At 41.5% G+C, this 16,699-nt stretch overlaps 2 protein-coding genes across 2 annotated transcripts in view; one reads left to right on the top strand and one right to left on the bottom strand.

The window, feature by feature from the left end:
* Positions 1-16,699, bottom strand: part of VEPH1 (ventricular zone expressed PH domain containing 1) — an 82,995-nt gene that overhangs the window by 57,864 nt on the left and 8,432 nt on the right. Inside the window, exon 4 of the mRNA XM_014945814.1 lies at positions 12,259-12,433. Coding sequence (XP_014801300.1) covers positions 12,259-12,433 — 175 coding nt within the window. The remainder of the gene's footprint in view (positions 1-12,258; positions 12,434-16,699) is intronic.
* On the top strand, positions 2,571-8,523 carry PTX3 (pentraxin 3). The gene is made up of 3 exons (XM_014945815.1): positions 2,571-2,970; positions 3,358-3,891; positions 7,200-8,523. The coding sequence occupies exons 1-3, from the start codon at positions 2,823-2,825 to the stop codon at positions 7,811-7,813; spliced, it is 1,296 nt and encodes a 431-aa protein (XP_014801301.1). The 5' UTR covers positions 2,571-2,822; the 3' UTR covers positions 7,814-8,523.

Here is a 16,699-nt window from a genome sequence, read left to right as displayed (position 1 = left end):
AGGCAAGGTTCAGACCCCACCCCTAGTCCCATGGACATGGTGAATTTCTGTCCTGTTCTGTTCTATACATAAAGCACAAAGGCCAGTTGCAAAGGAAAGATATTTGCTGATAAATTACCCCAAAGACATTAGCAAGCTGTTTAGTTCTGGCCATTTTCTAGCCACATTCTTAGTGCAAATCTCTTCCTGATGTTACAAAGGAATCTACAAAAAGTGTCACCGCTTTTACAAGTGTCACTAATGTACCGTGGGATTCATGCAAAACACCAATTCACCCAAGGTTAGAACCAAAACAGTGATAGAACGTATGTACTTGAAATTTTCTAGACTAACATCTGAGTTTGAAATTGAAAAATTCTGTAATTGAATACACTAAAATTATTTCCTTCTCCGGATAATTTTGCACCTAGAAAAATAAGTCCTTTCTTTGTACTTGCACACGTTTAGTTTCCACTGGAAGTTTTCTGCCCATACGGAGGAGAGCCCTGAAGCTCCAGTTAAATTTCAGCAATGGTGACAAAATTGCAAAAGATGAAATTCCCATGTTCCTGGACAGGCAAAATTCATTGTCTGTGAAAGTGTCAAGGGAAGGAATTTAGCAGAGGCAAATGAAAACTACCAGCTTTAAATGAGGAAAGATGGCCACTGACCTGAGACATGCTATTGCCTAAGCTGGGATATCACAGATAGGAGGGTATCTGGAAACTAAGACTAATTATTCAATCTGAGAAAATAACCATTTTAAGTATCGGCTGTATTAGGGGAGCGATGTAATTTGACATGACACATCATGACGGATTGCAGCCATGAAACTACTCTGGACAAAAATACTTCGTACAAGCTCAAATTTGGGCAGTTTTCTTCAGCAAATATTGCAGGGTTTACATTCACTAACCAAGATAAATGGAAAACAAAGGCAACTTAGAATCAACCCCATCGCTTTGGAGGTATATTTAAGTGACCTCACTGATGTGGAATTGCTTTTAATTGAATAACCTGTGTATACAAACTCGTAAACAATCCAAGCAGATAGCACAGTTCGTGTCTGTTCTTCATATAACTTAAGAAAGGTCATGAAGCACAAGCCATTTGTTTGTCACACCTTTTCAGTTTCTAAGGGATTTACGCACATGCAGCTCACTAGCCTTTTGATTCTCAGAGCTTGGGCGCTCAGAGGCAATACTGTGCCCCCTCCCAAGTAATTAACTTCTTTCAAATCTTGCTTCAACTATCTCAGTCTAAACAAAACGCCTGAAAAGTATGTTTGCTGTCTGAGAATGGAAAAACATTATACTCAGTTCTTAATTACCTTCTTTCCTTCTTCCTTCCCCTACGACCCTTACCTCCAGTACTTTCCAGATTAGATTTTCTCAGACTTTCCAAGCAGACCACACACTGGGAATTATGCAATTCAGGCAGAGCCTAACGTACAGTTGGGGACACTCGATGGCTTTGCACAGCTGGCTGCCAGTCAGGCAGGGAGGAGGCACGTATGGCAGAGGCAGTCCCAGCCACGGGCTGTGATGGTGCCAGCCTGCCCCAGCTGTCCCCAGACCATGCCCCGGGCACACTTTGGCTGCACTCCCTGCACACATGGATTGCAAAGGTTGCCCTGTGCTTGGTCTCTGCTCTGCCCAACCCAAAGAGCTTGGATACCAAAAAAAAAAAAAAAAAAAGGGAAAAAAAAAAGGACCCTGTTAGCACACCGCAAACAGAAGGAGCTCTCGAAACTGTACAGTGGTGTTTTGACATTCACACATGACATTCATACACCCTCCTTTCAGGCAGTTGTAGAGAGCAATAAGGTCTCCCCTTCAGCCTCCTTTTCTCCAGACTGAACAACCCCAACCCCCAAAATATGTAGCTGATACATAATTTGTACCATATTACCCCTAATCTCGCCTAATCAATGTATCTCTGAAATAATTAGTGGCTCATCAAACTGATAAGCTTTCCAGAATCTAAAACAGATTAAGACCAATAACAATAATACTTAGCACTAGATTAATGGCTAATCCAAGTCTGCCTTGCTTTGTTTTTTCAAAGTTAACAGAAACAACTCTAATCACACAGCTACTAATCTACATGCTCCCAAAACAAGATGCTAGCAATAACATATTAGCCACATAGTTATGATATTGCTAGTGATAATTAGGGCTAGAAATGTAAAACTCTAACAAGCTGTCTTTATGAGTTCTCCTGTATTGCTTAAAGCAGTAAACTGCTAGTATATAATAGAAGTTTTTATACATAACTACCAAAAAAGCCACAATATTTAGGTTAAACCATACACGTGTATCCAAAGTAACTCCAGGTATGCTTATTTTTCTACCAATCCCCTCCAGAGCCCTGGCACGTACCAACTACAAAATGAGTTTGCAGAGAACACTTTCCTTTCCACAAAGAGCACAAAATAGCATAACCTATGGGGCCAGTGCTTGTAGGCAGTGATTTCATCCCCCCGCTTTCACCCTCCCATCGCTGCACGTTGCAGCAATCTGCTCTCGGAGGGGAAGCGGCCGCTCGCAAGAGCAGCTTTCCCCATTTCTTCCCCTCCGCGAGTCAGTACGTCTCCCCCCAGCGCAAACCTGGAAGGCTGGAATTGAGCAAGCTGCACGCCCCCTTCTCCTCCCGGCCAAAACCAACAGTCAGAAGTGCTCTTATTACAACACTGGCACTAGCATTGCTCATTCATTCAAGCCCAGGCGCTCGGAGCATTTATTAGGGGCTCGCTGCGTCTCACTCGCAGTCTCGTCCCTGCTGAAGTCCGAGTTAGACTCCAGCTCCAGACAGCCCCGCTATTTTCAGGAGGCAGCTACAGAATGCAGCCCCAAGAAATACTTTCTCTGCTTACGCTCTTCTGTGTTTTCAGAGCTTCTGTTTCTGTTCTGGATGAAGATGACGACTACGATCTCATGTACGTGAATCTGGATAATGAGATTGAAGGTCCGGTTCTTGGTACTGAGGAAAGTAAGTACATTTAAACTAAATTTGCACATTCTTTGTTGCTTAGCTCTTGTAACAGTTATTATTACAAAAATAATATTTTTTTTTTCCAGAGGAAGAAGCTTGTGCTTGTACCAGCTGATTATTATGGGCAGCAAATGCTAACGCACTTAGATGCCATGTCCTGGAATTACTTTATACTCTTTATTTTTCAGTTTTTCTGCAAAAGACTGCTGATGACCCTTAGTTTTAGAATTGCTGTAATACACACTACTTTACTTTTCTGTTTTGATATAGAGGGAAACACACTGACAGTATAAAGCGCGGAAGCCTTGCCCAGAGCCAGATTTTGTCCTTTTGTTTAAAAATGTAAGTACAAAGAAATAGCAACATCTGTATCTTCCATTCCAGCTGTTTCATGCGACTGCCAGCGAGAGCACACCGAGTGGGACAAGCTCTTCATCATGCTTGAGAACTCGCAGATGAAAGAGAACATGATGCTGCAGGCGATGGATGAGATGCTGAAGGTGGACCTGCAGACCCTGAAAGCAGAGCTGAGCCAGCTCACCACCAACCTTGCAGGCACCTTTGCCGCCACGGTTGAGAAAGTCACCTCCCACATCGTGTCACAGGTAGAGCAGGCACTTGTGAGGAACAGTGACCAAATGGAAGAAGACAAGAGGCTTCATGAGTCTGAGCAAAGAAAGGTTCTTGAGCAAGTTGTGCTGCTGAGCCACAATGTGTCCAGCCGGCTGGGCCAGCTGGAGAGCGTTTGGCTGAGGAGATCTGAAGCAGAGGCTCAGGAGACAGCTTTTCAGCAGGATAAATTCAGCCCCACCAGAGGAGACAATCTCATTTTGAACTCTCTGTGGAAAGAGCTACAGCAAACCAGAGCTGAACTGAAGGCATCGCAGAAATGGGCAGCTCAGCACCTACTGCCTGCAGGTAAGTCCACGTGCGCTGCGCTTTACCGGAGAGCTCTCTTTGGTAGGCCTGTCCAAATATGCCTCCTATAAACAATCCTTTTAAACACCTTCTTCCTCATGACTCCAAAGCAATCTTATGAGCAGCACAGCAGCTTTGAGCATACCGGGGGGAAACCCATTACCTCTTCTCAAAAAAGAGGTCTGAGCTTTTCAAACGTGGGATCAAAGAAGGGTTTAATCAAAGTCCTTACACAGGATAAAGCAGCCACTCAATTAGGATCCCACCTCCTGCAGGCTCTCCCAGATCAAAACAGTTATCAGAGAGCAGCAAACACATTTTAAACATACAAATTATGTTCTCTTACCTTTTACCTTCACATTTGGTAACTCCTGCACAAATGCACTAGTCACTGACCTCTCCTGTTCTTTTCATGCATGTACCCACTCCTTCCTCTTCCTAAACTAAGCGCTGTCTCTGTCTCACCAACTCCAACTGCCCGAGAGCAGAGCTAGATCTGAGGACACCGCACTGATGTCAACGAGCTAAGCACACATCCCGCAGCAGGGAGAGCACATTCACCGCATGCAACTGTCAGGGCAGAATATTTCCTCAAGCATGGAAAAATTAATAACACTGTGGTGTGGTATTTTGGAGGTTTTTAATTTTCCCTTTCAAAACATTGACAGCAGTCAGCAAGCAAGGTGGCCATAGAAAGATGAACTCATCTCTCAAATTTAATGACAAGAAGGAACAAATTTCAAGACAAGAGGAAATGGCCTCAAGTTGTGCCAAGGGAGGTTTAGATTGTATATTAGGAAAAGTTTCTTCACTGAAAGAGTTATCAAACATTGGAACAGGCTTCCAAGGGAAGTAGTTGAGTCACCATCCCTGGAGGTAATTAAAAGACAGGTAGATGTGGCGCTGAGGGACATTGTTTAGTGGTAACTTGGCAGTACTGGGTTAACAGTTGGACTTGGTGACCAGTTTTTCTGTGCACTGTATTATGACACCCAAAAAGCAACTACAGCAACTTGAGTATGGCAGAGCAGACCCCCATCTATTTAAAATGTGGGTGCAAAATTGCTACATGCACTACATAACTATGTTGAACATAACTCTGCCTACCAGATAGCTATCACTGTATGTCTTCTAAATGTTGACATGTCTTTAATGACAGTATTTTCCACAAATATAAGTTACTGCAGCTTAAAAACCCCACAGAAACCTACACTCATGGAACCCCGTGGGTGTGTGTGAATAGGCAGTTACACCAGGCCTCGCCAGCGACCCTTCACATCACTCCTCTTGCACAGGTGAGCGAGAGCGGGCGCTTCTTGTAACGGCTCGTGCAAAGGCCACAACTTACAGAAGCCTATTATGACACAAACACAGCATAACAAGAGTTTACACCGAAGCATTTACCAATCAGACATGGATCTATCCTTTCACATAGGGCATGGATTCAGCTTTATAAGTAAATTGCCTTTACTCCATTTATCACAACACTTTAGTAATCTTTGTGTGCTGGGAGTAGATCTTACAGATCTTACTGCATATTCCGTTTTGTTTTTTTTTTTCCCCAAACACATGAATCTTGCCTTCCAGAAAGCATGATCTCATACTTTATCTTGCTCCTGTAACACGGCCAGCCCCTCAATCAGCTACTCTGCACTAGGTGAGAATAAAAAACCTCAATCAGCATTAAGGATCTCAGTCTTATCAGTGGAAATTCTGATTATTTCCACAGGTTCATACGTGGTTTTATATATAATGTTCTTATTTTTTAATTTAAAGGATACATTTTAAGTACTTCCAGAGTCTCTCTCTGGAAATTTTTTTCCAAGGGAATTTTTAGCAACTGACTTTAATTTCTCACATCTTGAGTTACTGCCAGCCATACTCTTGAGGGATTTTCTAATCACACTTTTTGTTCTTCAGTGAGGCTGTTTTTAATTTTGTTTAGGCCTTGATAATAAAGCCTGAAAGCTTGCAAATTAAAGGCTTTTTCACAATATAGCATTCCTAAGTAGCATTTTAAGGAGTATCCCCAACAGTTGCTCGCTGCTCCTGCCCCTGCTCAAAGGGCCAATGAAGAAATGTAAAATGTGCTCAACCTTGAAAGGAAGCAGCCTGTGAAATAACACAGCAACGCAATCCTGGAGGACACAAAGAGTCCTTCATTCACTGAAGCAGAAATTTCCACACACGTTTAGACATTTTAGATCCTCTAGCCTGTTTAAACAGGAAATGAACCAGCTTAATTGTAGAAGGGGGCTGGTTTTTCCCCATTTTGCTTAGAATATTAAGTTATATATGACTAGGGAACAGCACATAGAATATCAAAAATGGCTTGGATTTAGTGGTCAACAGTTACTTTTCTGACTTCCATAAATTTCTGTTAGTGCTTTTAACTAATTTGATTTCTAATATCAACATATTGATTAATTTGGGATGAGAGATGAACTGGTTTAAAAATATCATTCATCTTCTATATTCCCCATGCTTAACCAGGGCACATGAAAGTTACTGACCAATAGCCCTAAAGGCAGGGTCAGAAAAGGAAGTAATTATAATAAATAATAAATAAATAAATACATCTCACCACACTTCTGCCAATGCTCCCTGTGCCTGCTTTTCAGTAGCCCCTGACCCCAGTTATCCACAGGACAATCACAGGACACTGTAATTGCTCTGTTCCCCCAGCATCAGCCTCACACTACTGCCCCAGGAACGGCATGGAGTCTAAGCCTGCTGTTTGATAGATCATTGAACCTATCCCTTCACCATAATGTTGCTGTTTGCATCACTCCATACTGGAAAAAAACATGAAGGCTAAAACAAGACCTAAATGAAACTGAGAGAGGACTACCCAACACAATTAGCTAATGTAGAGTGCTAATTTCTCTAGGTGACCCAGCAAAAGAGAAGCTCTCCTAGGAGGCACATCACAGCAGAAAGCGCCTGTCCCACATAAACCCTTGGGGAAGCCCAGCTTCCCAAGGCAAGCACCAGGGCAGATGGGCAGCATTAAACCTAAACGCCACTTTGCACAGCACAGGCCTGCACAATATACTACTTTTGCAGCGAGGGAAGAGCCAAACCTTATTCCTGCAGCCTGATTAGCCCCTAGACCCATTCCCATAACATCAGGCAAATTCACCCATCAGATCTGACAGCTTCTCCAAGGCATCCTACATCCCACGGGATGAGCTGAGCTCTCAGATTCCTTTGAGAAGCCCGTGAGTGAGCATATGTCAAGGGTCCTAACTCTGCATGTACAAATAGACCAGTTTTTATTTTCCTAACAGTCTTTCTAACTTTTTCAGGGTGTGAAACAGCAATTCTGTTCCCCATGCGTTCAAAAAAGATATTTGGGAGCGTTCACCCAACTGCTGGAATGACCCTTCACTCCTTTACTGCTTGTATCTGGGTGAAGGTGACTGAGGCTTTGGACAAAACTATTGTCTTCTCCTATGGAACCAAGTTCAATCCATACGAAATCCAGCTTTATCTCAGCCGGGAGTCTGTCGTGCTTGTTGTTGGCGGTGACCAGCACAAGCTAGCTGTCAAAAATGTAGTTGTTCCTGGGAAGTGGATCCATCTCTGCGGTGCCTGGAGCTCAGAAAATGGATCTGCATCTCTGTGGGTGAAGGGAGAGCTTGCAGCCACGGCCTCAGACATTGCTGACGCTCATACCATTCCAGACGGAGGGATTTTGCAGATTGGTCAAGAAAAGAACGGCTGCTGTATTGGAGGTGGATTTGACGAATCTTTAGCCTTCTCTGGAAAATTAACTGGCTTTAACATGTGGGACAGAGTGCTCAGTGCCAAAGAGATTGCAGCACAGACTGGAGAAGATGCATGCAGCATCAGGGGCAACATCATCGGGTGGGGAGTCACAGAAGTTTTGCCGTACGGAGGAGCCCAGTATGTTTCTTAAATTCTGGCCAGGCAGTTTCTGAAGCAGAGAACGTATTTCATGAAAAGCTGAACACCAATACGTACAAAAGTAAACAGAGCCGTAGGAGCCAGTGTCTCTTGAATTCCCAAGAAAGATTAACATTGCAAGTTTACAAAATGAGGTACTATGGAGATGGGATTTGATCTCTGCCTGCTGTTTTGGCAAAACACTGAAAAACAACACATCAAGGCATGACATTGAAAAAGCTGTTCCTGAGGTCAGGCGACTGCTGTCTCTCTAGCGTAGTGGGTTTTGATGTATGAGTGCCACTGTGGACATTTTTGAACTGAGCGGTGCTCCTGGCATCCCTGCTGGAACAAACACATTGGGGACCCAGCTGACCAGTCTCTGCAGAACACGCACAAGGCTGCGCATCTTCCCGGCTCCTCCAGTCATCGGCCTTTATAGCGCTGATGTGAATTTTACAGAGGAACCACATAAGCCAAGAAATGTGTTGTTTATTAATCGTTGTTAGTAATTTGTAGACTATAAGGGAACTAGCTCCTTGTTTAAACGTTATTTATGCCACGAGTTGACCTAACATATAAAAGTAATATTCCCCATCATAATCTGATGTTACATTTGGAGAAAATGCAGCTGTATTATATTGTAAATTGACTTTGTATTAATTTTATTGAAATTATTTTTGTAAAGTTGTTCTGTAAATAAAGATACTTTACTAAACTAAAACTTTCCATGCTTCTCATGAACTGAAACTCTGAAAGTAAGTACCAAATGGGAATTTTTCCATGTTTTCAACCACACAATTTTAGCTGCTAATAGGAAAAGAACATAAATATCAACATCTCATACAGAGGACAAAATCCAAGCATTAGCCAGAGATGGCATTAAAGGCCCATTATATATAGCAATCCCTCTTGTGAATGCTGCTATGTGCAAGGATCTGCTACTGTAGGAGTTTTCCCACATGAACGTGGTGGATTGTACAGAAGAGGTGCTCTGACATGCTGACACACACACAGTGACCCAAGGCTGTGCTAGCACGGCACTCAGAGGCTGAAGGAAGGATTGGTTTTGAGATATCCTCAAGTAAACACCAGTCAGTACCCTGTGGCATAATGTTGGCCATCCAAGAAGGATGTACTCAGTTTTAAGACACATTTAAATATCCAAAGTAACCAAGTTGTTTGATGCTAACAGGAGGTTTGCACAAGGCAGAACTGATGGCAGCATCTTTCTTCGCTCACATTCGCAAGCTTACCCAACATCTAAAAAAATATAGGGCTGGATATATTGCATAAGAAGCAGATGCAGAGAGCCAAGACACTGGCGGTGATTTGCATGTAGAAAACAGAGCAGAAGTAGACAATGATAAATGGTTATTTTCTGGGTATGTAACCATTTATGACAAGAACGATTATTCACTACCTGTTGAAGCCTCTGAACAAGTTATCATGGAGAATGTCTTTATTCAAAGCAATTCTTATTTCCGCTGGAAGCAGCCCACCCTTCTGCTCTATTCACATGTTTCTTTTTCTCATTCTCTACAGATGTCCTAAGACTGAACTCTGAAAAGTTTCTTGACATGTTGCCGCTATGCTTATTTCTGAATACGATGCAGCTACCAGATCCCTCCTTCCACGGTATAAAAGTAGTAAGAAAAAAATATAAGGTAATTTCCACTTTACTGTGCCATTCAAGGGGGTTGTGCTTCATACCTGATGTGATCTGCTCCAAAGTCTTGCCAACACTGTTCATTTAAGGTAAAAATAATTGCTCCAATTGCTGGAATTTCTCCTATATACCTTGCAATAAAAATGTATCTAAATTATAAATACTTACTACTAAGTATGACAAAAGTTCCTTACTGAATAATAGGTGCAAATAACCTTAACTACAAAACAATGAAAATTACCTCTGTTCATCTGCTGTCAGCCAGAAAACAGACCTTCAGACTTAAGAAAAACCCTTGAGGTCCCAACATTGTGCAAGGGCGAAACCACTCTCAAATCCTCTTTCCATACAGTGCCCTCCATTAAACAAAAACAAATGTCCATGAAACACAGCAGAAAAAGAAAAATCCTCAAAAAGATTACCACAAGTCCTTTCTGGCTGCTTTTCTTACTGTACCTCATACCTGAAATGCTTTGTCTTGGAAGTAGCCTTCTCCTATCTTTATTCTGGTTTGGCAGATGACCAGATGCAAAGCCAGTCCTTTCATTCTCACTGACTCAGCTGCAAAACTGTCCTCTTTCCAATTGCTTTGCTCTTCCTTTATCACCTCTGTGGACTTGCAAAGCTCTCCCACAGTCTAGTCCCCTCCTGCCCAGCATCACAAGTCACCTCCATCAGCATGCTTCTCTCTTCCCTTCCTAGTTTAACTATATTTTTCTTTGTTGACAGCTACTCCGCCTGTTTGGAAAACTCCACACCAAGTAAATAGTATTTTGGGGGAGTTTGGGCTCCAAATATGGAAAACCCACTGCGACCCTGCTCTTGCACTACAAATGTGGAAATGAAGGAGCAAGCACAAGACACGCACACCTGGAGTAAGTTGCCAAGCCCAGTTCTGCCCTCTAACAAGCCTCTCCTGAATGCAAGATCCATCTCTGGGAGGTGGAACAGCTGTGGGACTCTCAGGTGATGGCAACAACTGCAGGGTAGTTTTGCTGCTGTCCCCTGGAAAGGGGAATAAATCTGTCTGATCCCTTATGCTGATGGAAGGTGTCAGTGCAGGGCCTGTCAGCATCACAAATGTACAGACATTTGCATGTTTAGAAGCTGAGTTCATACTAACTGGAACACAGTAGTTAAACACTCTTTCTAAAGAGCTCTTTTTTAGCTAATAAGATAAGAAACTGATTATGCAGCCAAACAGTTGCCCCAAGTAATCAAAAAACTCAGTTAGCTCTCAAACACTGGCAGGCAACCGGCCAAAGTCTACTATCAGTCTCAATGGTGCCATGAGGCTGAGCCCTGTCTGTGCAGCACCAGAACAAGGCCCTTTGTCTCCGTGCTGCTCTGTAAATCCATCCTTAGCAGCTTATCCTCCTGCTTCCCTTCTCCCTTCAGCAAACACTCAGAGACTGAGTGCGGTTCTTAGCCTGATGCAAACCAACCTTTTCATGCCTGAAATATGAATTATGTACAGTGCAATTAAGCCACTACGCTAAACAAAACCCTTTGCCTCTTCGGAGTGCCCTCTTCCAGTCTGCAATTTCCAAACCTGATGTCCACAGCAACATCTGCTGGTAGAATAACATAAATACACAAAAAAGAGCAGGAACAGTCACAAACCTTCAAGTGTGGGCGTTAACCACTTTTCCTAACCCTATGACTATACCAAGAAACCTGTTTTACTTTATTTCTTTCTGTTAATAGCACTGTATTACAAGTGGCAACGCACAACATTAACTCATAAATACTAATGTCACAAGTCTTAAAAGAATTATCCATGTGGCTTTGTAAGTTGTTAGCAATATTCTGTTCTTGAACTCTACTCAATTAGTATTATCACACAGCTCAGATATTTATCACACATTTGTCCTTAAACAAAGGAGACAGAAATATGCAAACCCTTACCATAATGTCTTAACATCAAAATTACTTTCTAAGCTTAGCCATTCCTCTCTCTAAAAATAACCACACTCCATTTATATTTTTTAATAAATACAGAATGCACACATATATTTTGTGGGCTTAACATTTTCATAACAACGTTCTTGGAATAATTATACAGCTATCCCTACTTATTGCTGTTATCTGCACTTGAAAAAAAAAACAAACCCAAAAACCAAAACACCAGTGATTTTACTACTGCAGAAGCACTGTATTGCAATAAATACTGTGAACTTTACTACTTCATCTAAATTAGACTTCCTTTTGTAAAGGTATGAATAATTTTGGCTTTTTAAACCTCAAAAGCAAAACGTACAGAGTTTAGCAATGATATTCGATGTAAAGTTAATAATATAGGCAAAATTAAAGAACCACTACAAAGCTTTTATATCTTACATCTGACTATTTTGCCACAGAATGGGATTAATTTCATCCCCATTTGTATCTTGGAGTATTGCCAGTGACATTAATAGAAAGGATAAGAGCCCAGTAACGAGTGTCTCATATCGTAGCTTATAATTTGAAGTCCATTAGTACAGTACACTAACATGTGCAGATGTATTTCCTGCCCTACAGGTCATCCAATCTGTAATGAAATTTCCATAGCCAACAACATTCATAAAATACACATATTCTTGAAAGGTATCCCTTGATATAGTCTGTTATTAGATTGCATCGAACATGTTTTATCACGTTTATAAGTACATCCATATGTATGCTTTATACATACATGCTTCATGCATGTTTTTACATATACCGTGTTTGCATATATGGCTAATACAGACTAACTAATTTAATGGTGGGCATTTTGCAGGATTAAACCCAAAACTTCAGTGTGTTCATACCTTGAAGGACACTTTTGACAATGGTGTCTGTGTGATCAGCCAGCAGATCCACTTTAGCGATCGCAGCCAAGGATAGATAACTTGACATATTTCTGCAAAGTTCCTTATTGCCCCTCTGAAGAAATCTCACGGCCACTGGGACAGCTAAGGCCATTACTGGAGGTCGATTGTAATTCTGTGAACACATGAAAAACCACTGAAAAATAAGCAGCTGAAAAAAAATGATTAAAATAAAGTCTCACGCTGATCAGAGTGGAAAAACAAAAATCAAAACAACCGGGTAAAAAAGCAAAACACATCAAGAAAGGTTATGTTTTGGTAACACCACTGAAGGCAGACCTCAAAGAAAGAGTAAGAAAATTTAAAAGTACTGAACAAGGAGATGCTAATAATACACCTATTTTGTCTTCTACAAGAGGAGAAAACATGATATTAAGCACACTAGCTAAATGTTAATTGCGGCTGTAACATTTCTAACAAGATATCTTGCATTTGGTGGTCTCAGAGAATACAGCAAAAGCTGTATCCATCGTCCACACAGAGTAGGTAATTTTCATCCCAAAGCATAGGAAACACCTCAGAGCAGTCATTTGTGCTGTTGGCTGGTAGATATTGCTCCCTGCAGTCAGAGACATGTTGCTGCCTCTCGGTCCTCCATCCCAGCAACCTGTCCCACTCTGATGTCCAGCCCCAAGCAGGGCAGCCCAATGCGCAGGCACAGCATCAAGGCTCAGGGAAGCTTAATTTCAAGCACAGGTAAATCTTCCCCAGCACAAGTCATAGCTCTCCTCATCTACACCAAAGTGTGTTTTGTTCTATCTTTGTGCTGGCAGAGGCCATGTGAAGAAAGGACCCCTCTATTCCCACAGCAGGATCTCAGGCTAAGCCACTGGGACTAAATCAAAGGCAAATTGGTCAAATGAGGAAAAGAGTATGCACAAGTACTGGGACACTTGCTCACAGGATAATAGCTTTAGTATTAATCATCAATTTTTCTCTAATAATAATTTAGATCTCCTTTATGTCCCTGCTCATGGCAGGGGGATTGGATCAGATGACCTTTCAAGGTCCATTCCAACCCAAACTATTCTATGATTCTTAAACTTCAGTCAATTTCTCTGAACATCAGGATCAACCGAAATTTTTCAAGACAGCTAACTTCTGTGCTCAAAATGTCACTTAGATTTAGTGATCTTGGGGGTATCTGAACATACAGTTAAGTTTTGACATTAAGGTCAGAAAAGGTTCTCTGCAACTATTTGTACATGTGAAATTGTGTGGACAGACTATACACATATATTGCCCTATAACTTCCCATATGTAACTGCCCTTGAAACAAGTAGGATATGTTTATGCATAACTGAAGACCTACATCCTTTCTGGAGCCTCCTTAATCAGTGCTTTTCTCTCATCTTCACTCAGTTGTGAATATCTCTTTGAAACTGGAGTACATCACTGTTTTTGAAAATAATCCTGCAATATGATTATATTTAATTAGCATCTGAAATCACAAGCAACCACTGGAACCCAGATGTTGTGGAAAGCAACAAAACTGCAAAAAAAGGCAGATCAGACTTAACACATGCTCATTCTGGAGCAGCACTGAAAAAATAAATTTAGACCTGAAGAAAACCAAATCTGTTGTTCCATATACCCTACTAGGTTGCCTCCTAGACCAGCTCTGCCTCCATCAGCAGTAACTGCCTTTGCCATTAGCCTCACAGAGAGCAGGACTGACCCTAATTATGACTGCATTGTGCTGTTCAACCAATGCACAAGAGCCAAGTTTAACCAACTATGAGGATTTTTCCTTGTAACAGAGACCTTCCAAGCAGTGGAGTGCTGTAGTCACTCCAAAACAGTGCCTTTCTTCCAGCCCCCAAGGAAGAACAGGCTGCAGCAACTCCTAAGTGCCAAGATGGCTCATCATGGCCACTGCCATATGACCAAACCCCATGTCTTTAATGTGAAAAGCCCTTAAAACAAGTAGAGCTTTATGCACCAGCATGTTTAAATCATCATAATGCCTCATTATACTTGGCTGAGAGCTGAGAGGCACTACTGAGCAGGAGCCAAATTCTGCCTCCAAATTATACTCTGGGACTCCACACAGAAAGAATGGGAAGATAAGGTTTTGCCCTCTGACTGTGCTTTAAAAGATCTAAGAAAATTCTAAAGAACAACTTTATTTTTTTTTTTCCTACAATAAAGATAAAATACTTAGTTAAGAAAAGGTTTGAATTCAGATGGAAGAAGAAAGGTTTCATTTGTTCCATTACAAATATAAGGGCATGAATGCACACTTATGAAAATGTGAAGGTGACAATGAGAAACAGATTTCAATTATATGATATAGTGATGTTTGCAAACCTAGGGGACCTCCCTGCTGCTAATATCAACAGAAACATGCTGTGAGATTCAACCCAGCTGTCAGATATTCATTACTACTTCAACTATCCCTCACGTATTGTATAAAAACTCATTTTATGCCCTCTTTTTTATATGAAAAGGAACTTGCTGATCATAGTGCTGTTTCAGGGAGCAGTAAATGTATTTTCATAGCTTTCTCATTTCATTTCAACAAACTCCTTTCTTGAAGTGGTCTGCAACACAGTGCAATCCCTAAAACATTTGGATATGAGCTAGCTTGATTTAGGCACACAGTTGCCAACAGCACAAGCTGAAAACTTCAACAAGCCATTGCATTCTTTAGTATTCTCATGAAATATCATTTCTAAAGTACCACAAAGACAAAATATGATTTTACAGTGTACGATCTCTTGTCTGGAAAGTTTAAACTGTGCTCCTACTGGTGTCCAAATCCAGTGACTGCGTCACCTCCAGGAACAAAAGACAGAAAAGGACATTAGGCAACAGTTTCAGGAACGTGTTGCCTGTCACAAAGTGTGATGCCTGCCAAAGCTTGTCATTCACAGAGACAGGCAGATGGGACACAACCCCCTGATACACCACTGACCTTCATTGGACACTTTGCTGTGCCCTGCACTGGGGCACAGGCAGATGGGACACAACCCCCTGATACACCACTGACCTTCATTGGACACTGCTGTGCCCTGAGCTGGGGCGCAGTTTATGGATCACAGTGCAGGAATGCCAGTGCAGTGCAGAAGCTGTCTTCCAAAGCCTCATCCATAGTCTTGATGAAATGTCTGGCTAGAATAAACCTCTATGCTTCCCAAACCAAAATCAACAAGGACCTGGGCTTCAGAATAGGAGATTTTTCCCTTTCTTTAATATTTTGCTATAACATACTTTTTCTGTGTATCTTCAGAGTGACAGACCAGGGGTAAACACAGAACTAACCACTGTAAAGTAAAATTTCGTTGATGCAAATTCAGCATTGATGTTTTGGATTTATTTGAACTTCTTTGTTTCCTTTGGACTTTAAACGTTTTCAGCCAAACTAGATGAGGAATGTCAACAACCCTATGGAACAATATATTCTACAAGGGGCTAAGCAGTACCTTTCATGGGACAGTCATGTACTTGTGCCATCATCACTAGAATTTTTATAATGAAAGAACAAAAAAAAAACCCCACATCTGATTTAAGATGCAGAGGTAAAGAAAGCAACTATGAAACAGCAGACACACTGCAAACATCATCCCAGAGCAATCTGTCTAGAGAGGCACTTCATAGCAACTATTTCTCCATCTGACATGGAGCTGGTCCCCATGAATTGTACCCACAGCTGAAACTCTGGAAACAACCCCGATTTCTGCTTCCAGTCAGATACCTGTGCACACAGGTTTCTCTGTGGCTCTCCTCACTGTATTATACTCCTTTTCCAACAAGGAATGATATTGCCTGCAGTCCTGGCTAAAAAAAAGCGCCATACTCACTCAAAACCCACAAATGAACGAACCAAAAAAACCTCAAACAAACCCCAAACTCACTCTGATTTAATACCAGATTCCCCCTTTTAATGGCTTTTCACCCTCAGCTTACTTTCTTAGAAAGCCTTGGAATAGCCCATTCCTATCCCCAAGAGGTTGTGATACACTAAAATGTTGTCTATTTAGTCCTGCATTCACAGGGAGTGATAGTTCATATATTACTGTTTAAATAGGACCCAATTTCAGCTGTCCTTTTGGCAAATGTTTTTGGGACCTAAATACCTTTTTGATCTTGTTGCTGCCTCCAACATTTAGTAAAATATTCTAAGAAATTATTCCAACACTCCCGCCAGAGCATAACTTCTTTCTAGTCCTTTATTTAAAGTAGTAGCAGTCAGGTTCTAGTTCAGAAGTCAGTTTTCTGTGTTGTATCTGAATTCAGCTTTTACCATCAAAATGTTGAGGGAGATCCTCCTTACTGACAGCATATCCAATGACCTACATTTCATGTCATTAAAATCTCTTTGGCATTTTACTGCCTCCCAGAACAAGTCAAAAGAATAACCTCCTCCCTCATATTAAGT

Source organism: Calidris pugnax, unplaced genomic scaffold (assembly GCF_001431845.1).
Source record: "Calidris pugnax isolate Ruff unplaced genomic scaffold, ASM143184v1 scaffold111, whole genome shotgun sequence".
NCBI classification, from domain to species: Eukaryota; Metazoa; Chordata; class Aves; order Charadriiformes; family Scolopacidae; genus Calidris; species Calidris pugnax.
The sequence above is the reverse complement of the archived record's forward strand: the minus strand, read 5'-3'. Positions and strand labels throughout refer to the sequence as shown.

Excerpts from the sequence above, each read along its gene's own strand:
- PTX3 (XM_014945815.1), top strand. The coding sequence starts at position 2,823 with ATGCAGCCCCAAGAAATACTTTCTCTGCTTACGCTCTTCTGTGTTTTC. Across the intron at positions 2,971-3,357 it reads GGTTCTTGGTACTGAGGAAA|CTGTTTCATGCGACTGCCAG; the intron begins GTAAGTACATTT and ends CTTCCATTCCAG. Across the intron at positions 3,892-7,199 it reads TCAGCACCTACTGCCTGCAG|GGTGTGAAACAGCAATTCTG; the intron begins GTAAGTCCACGT and ends TAACTTTTTCAG.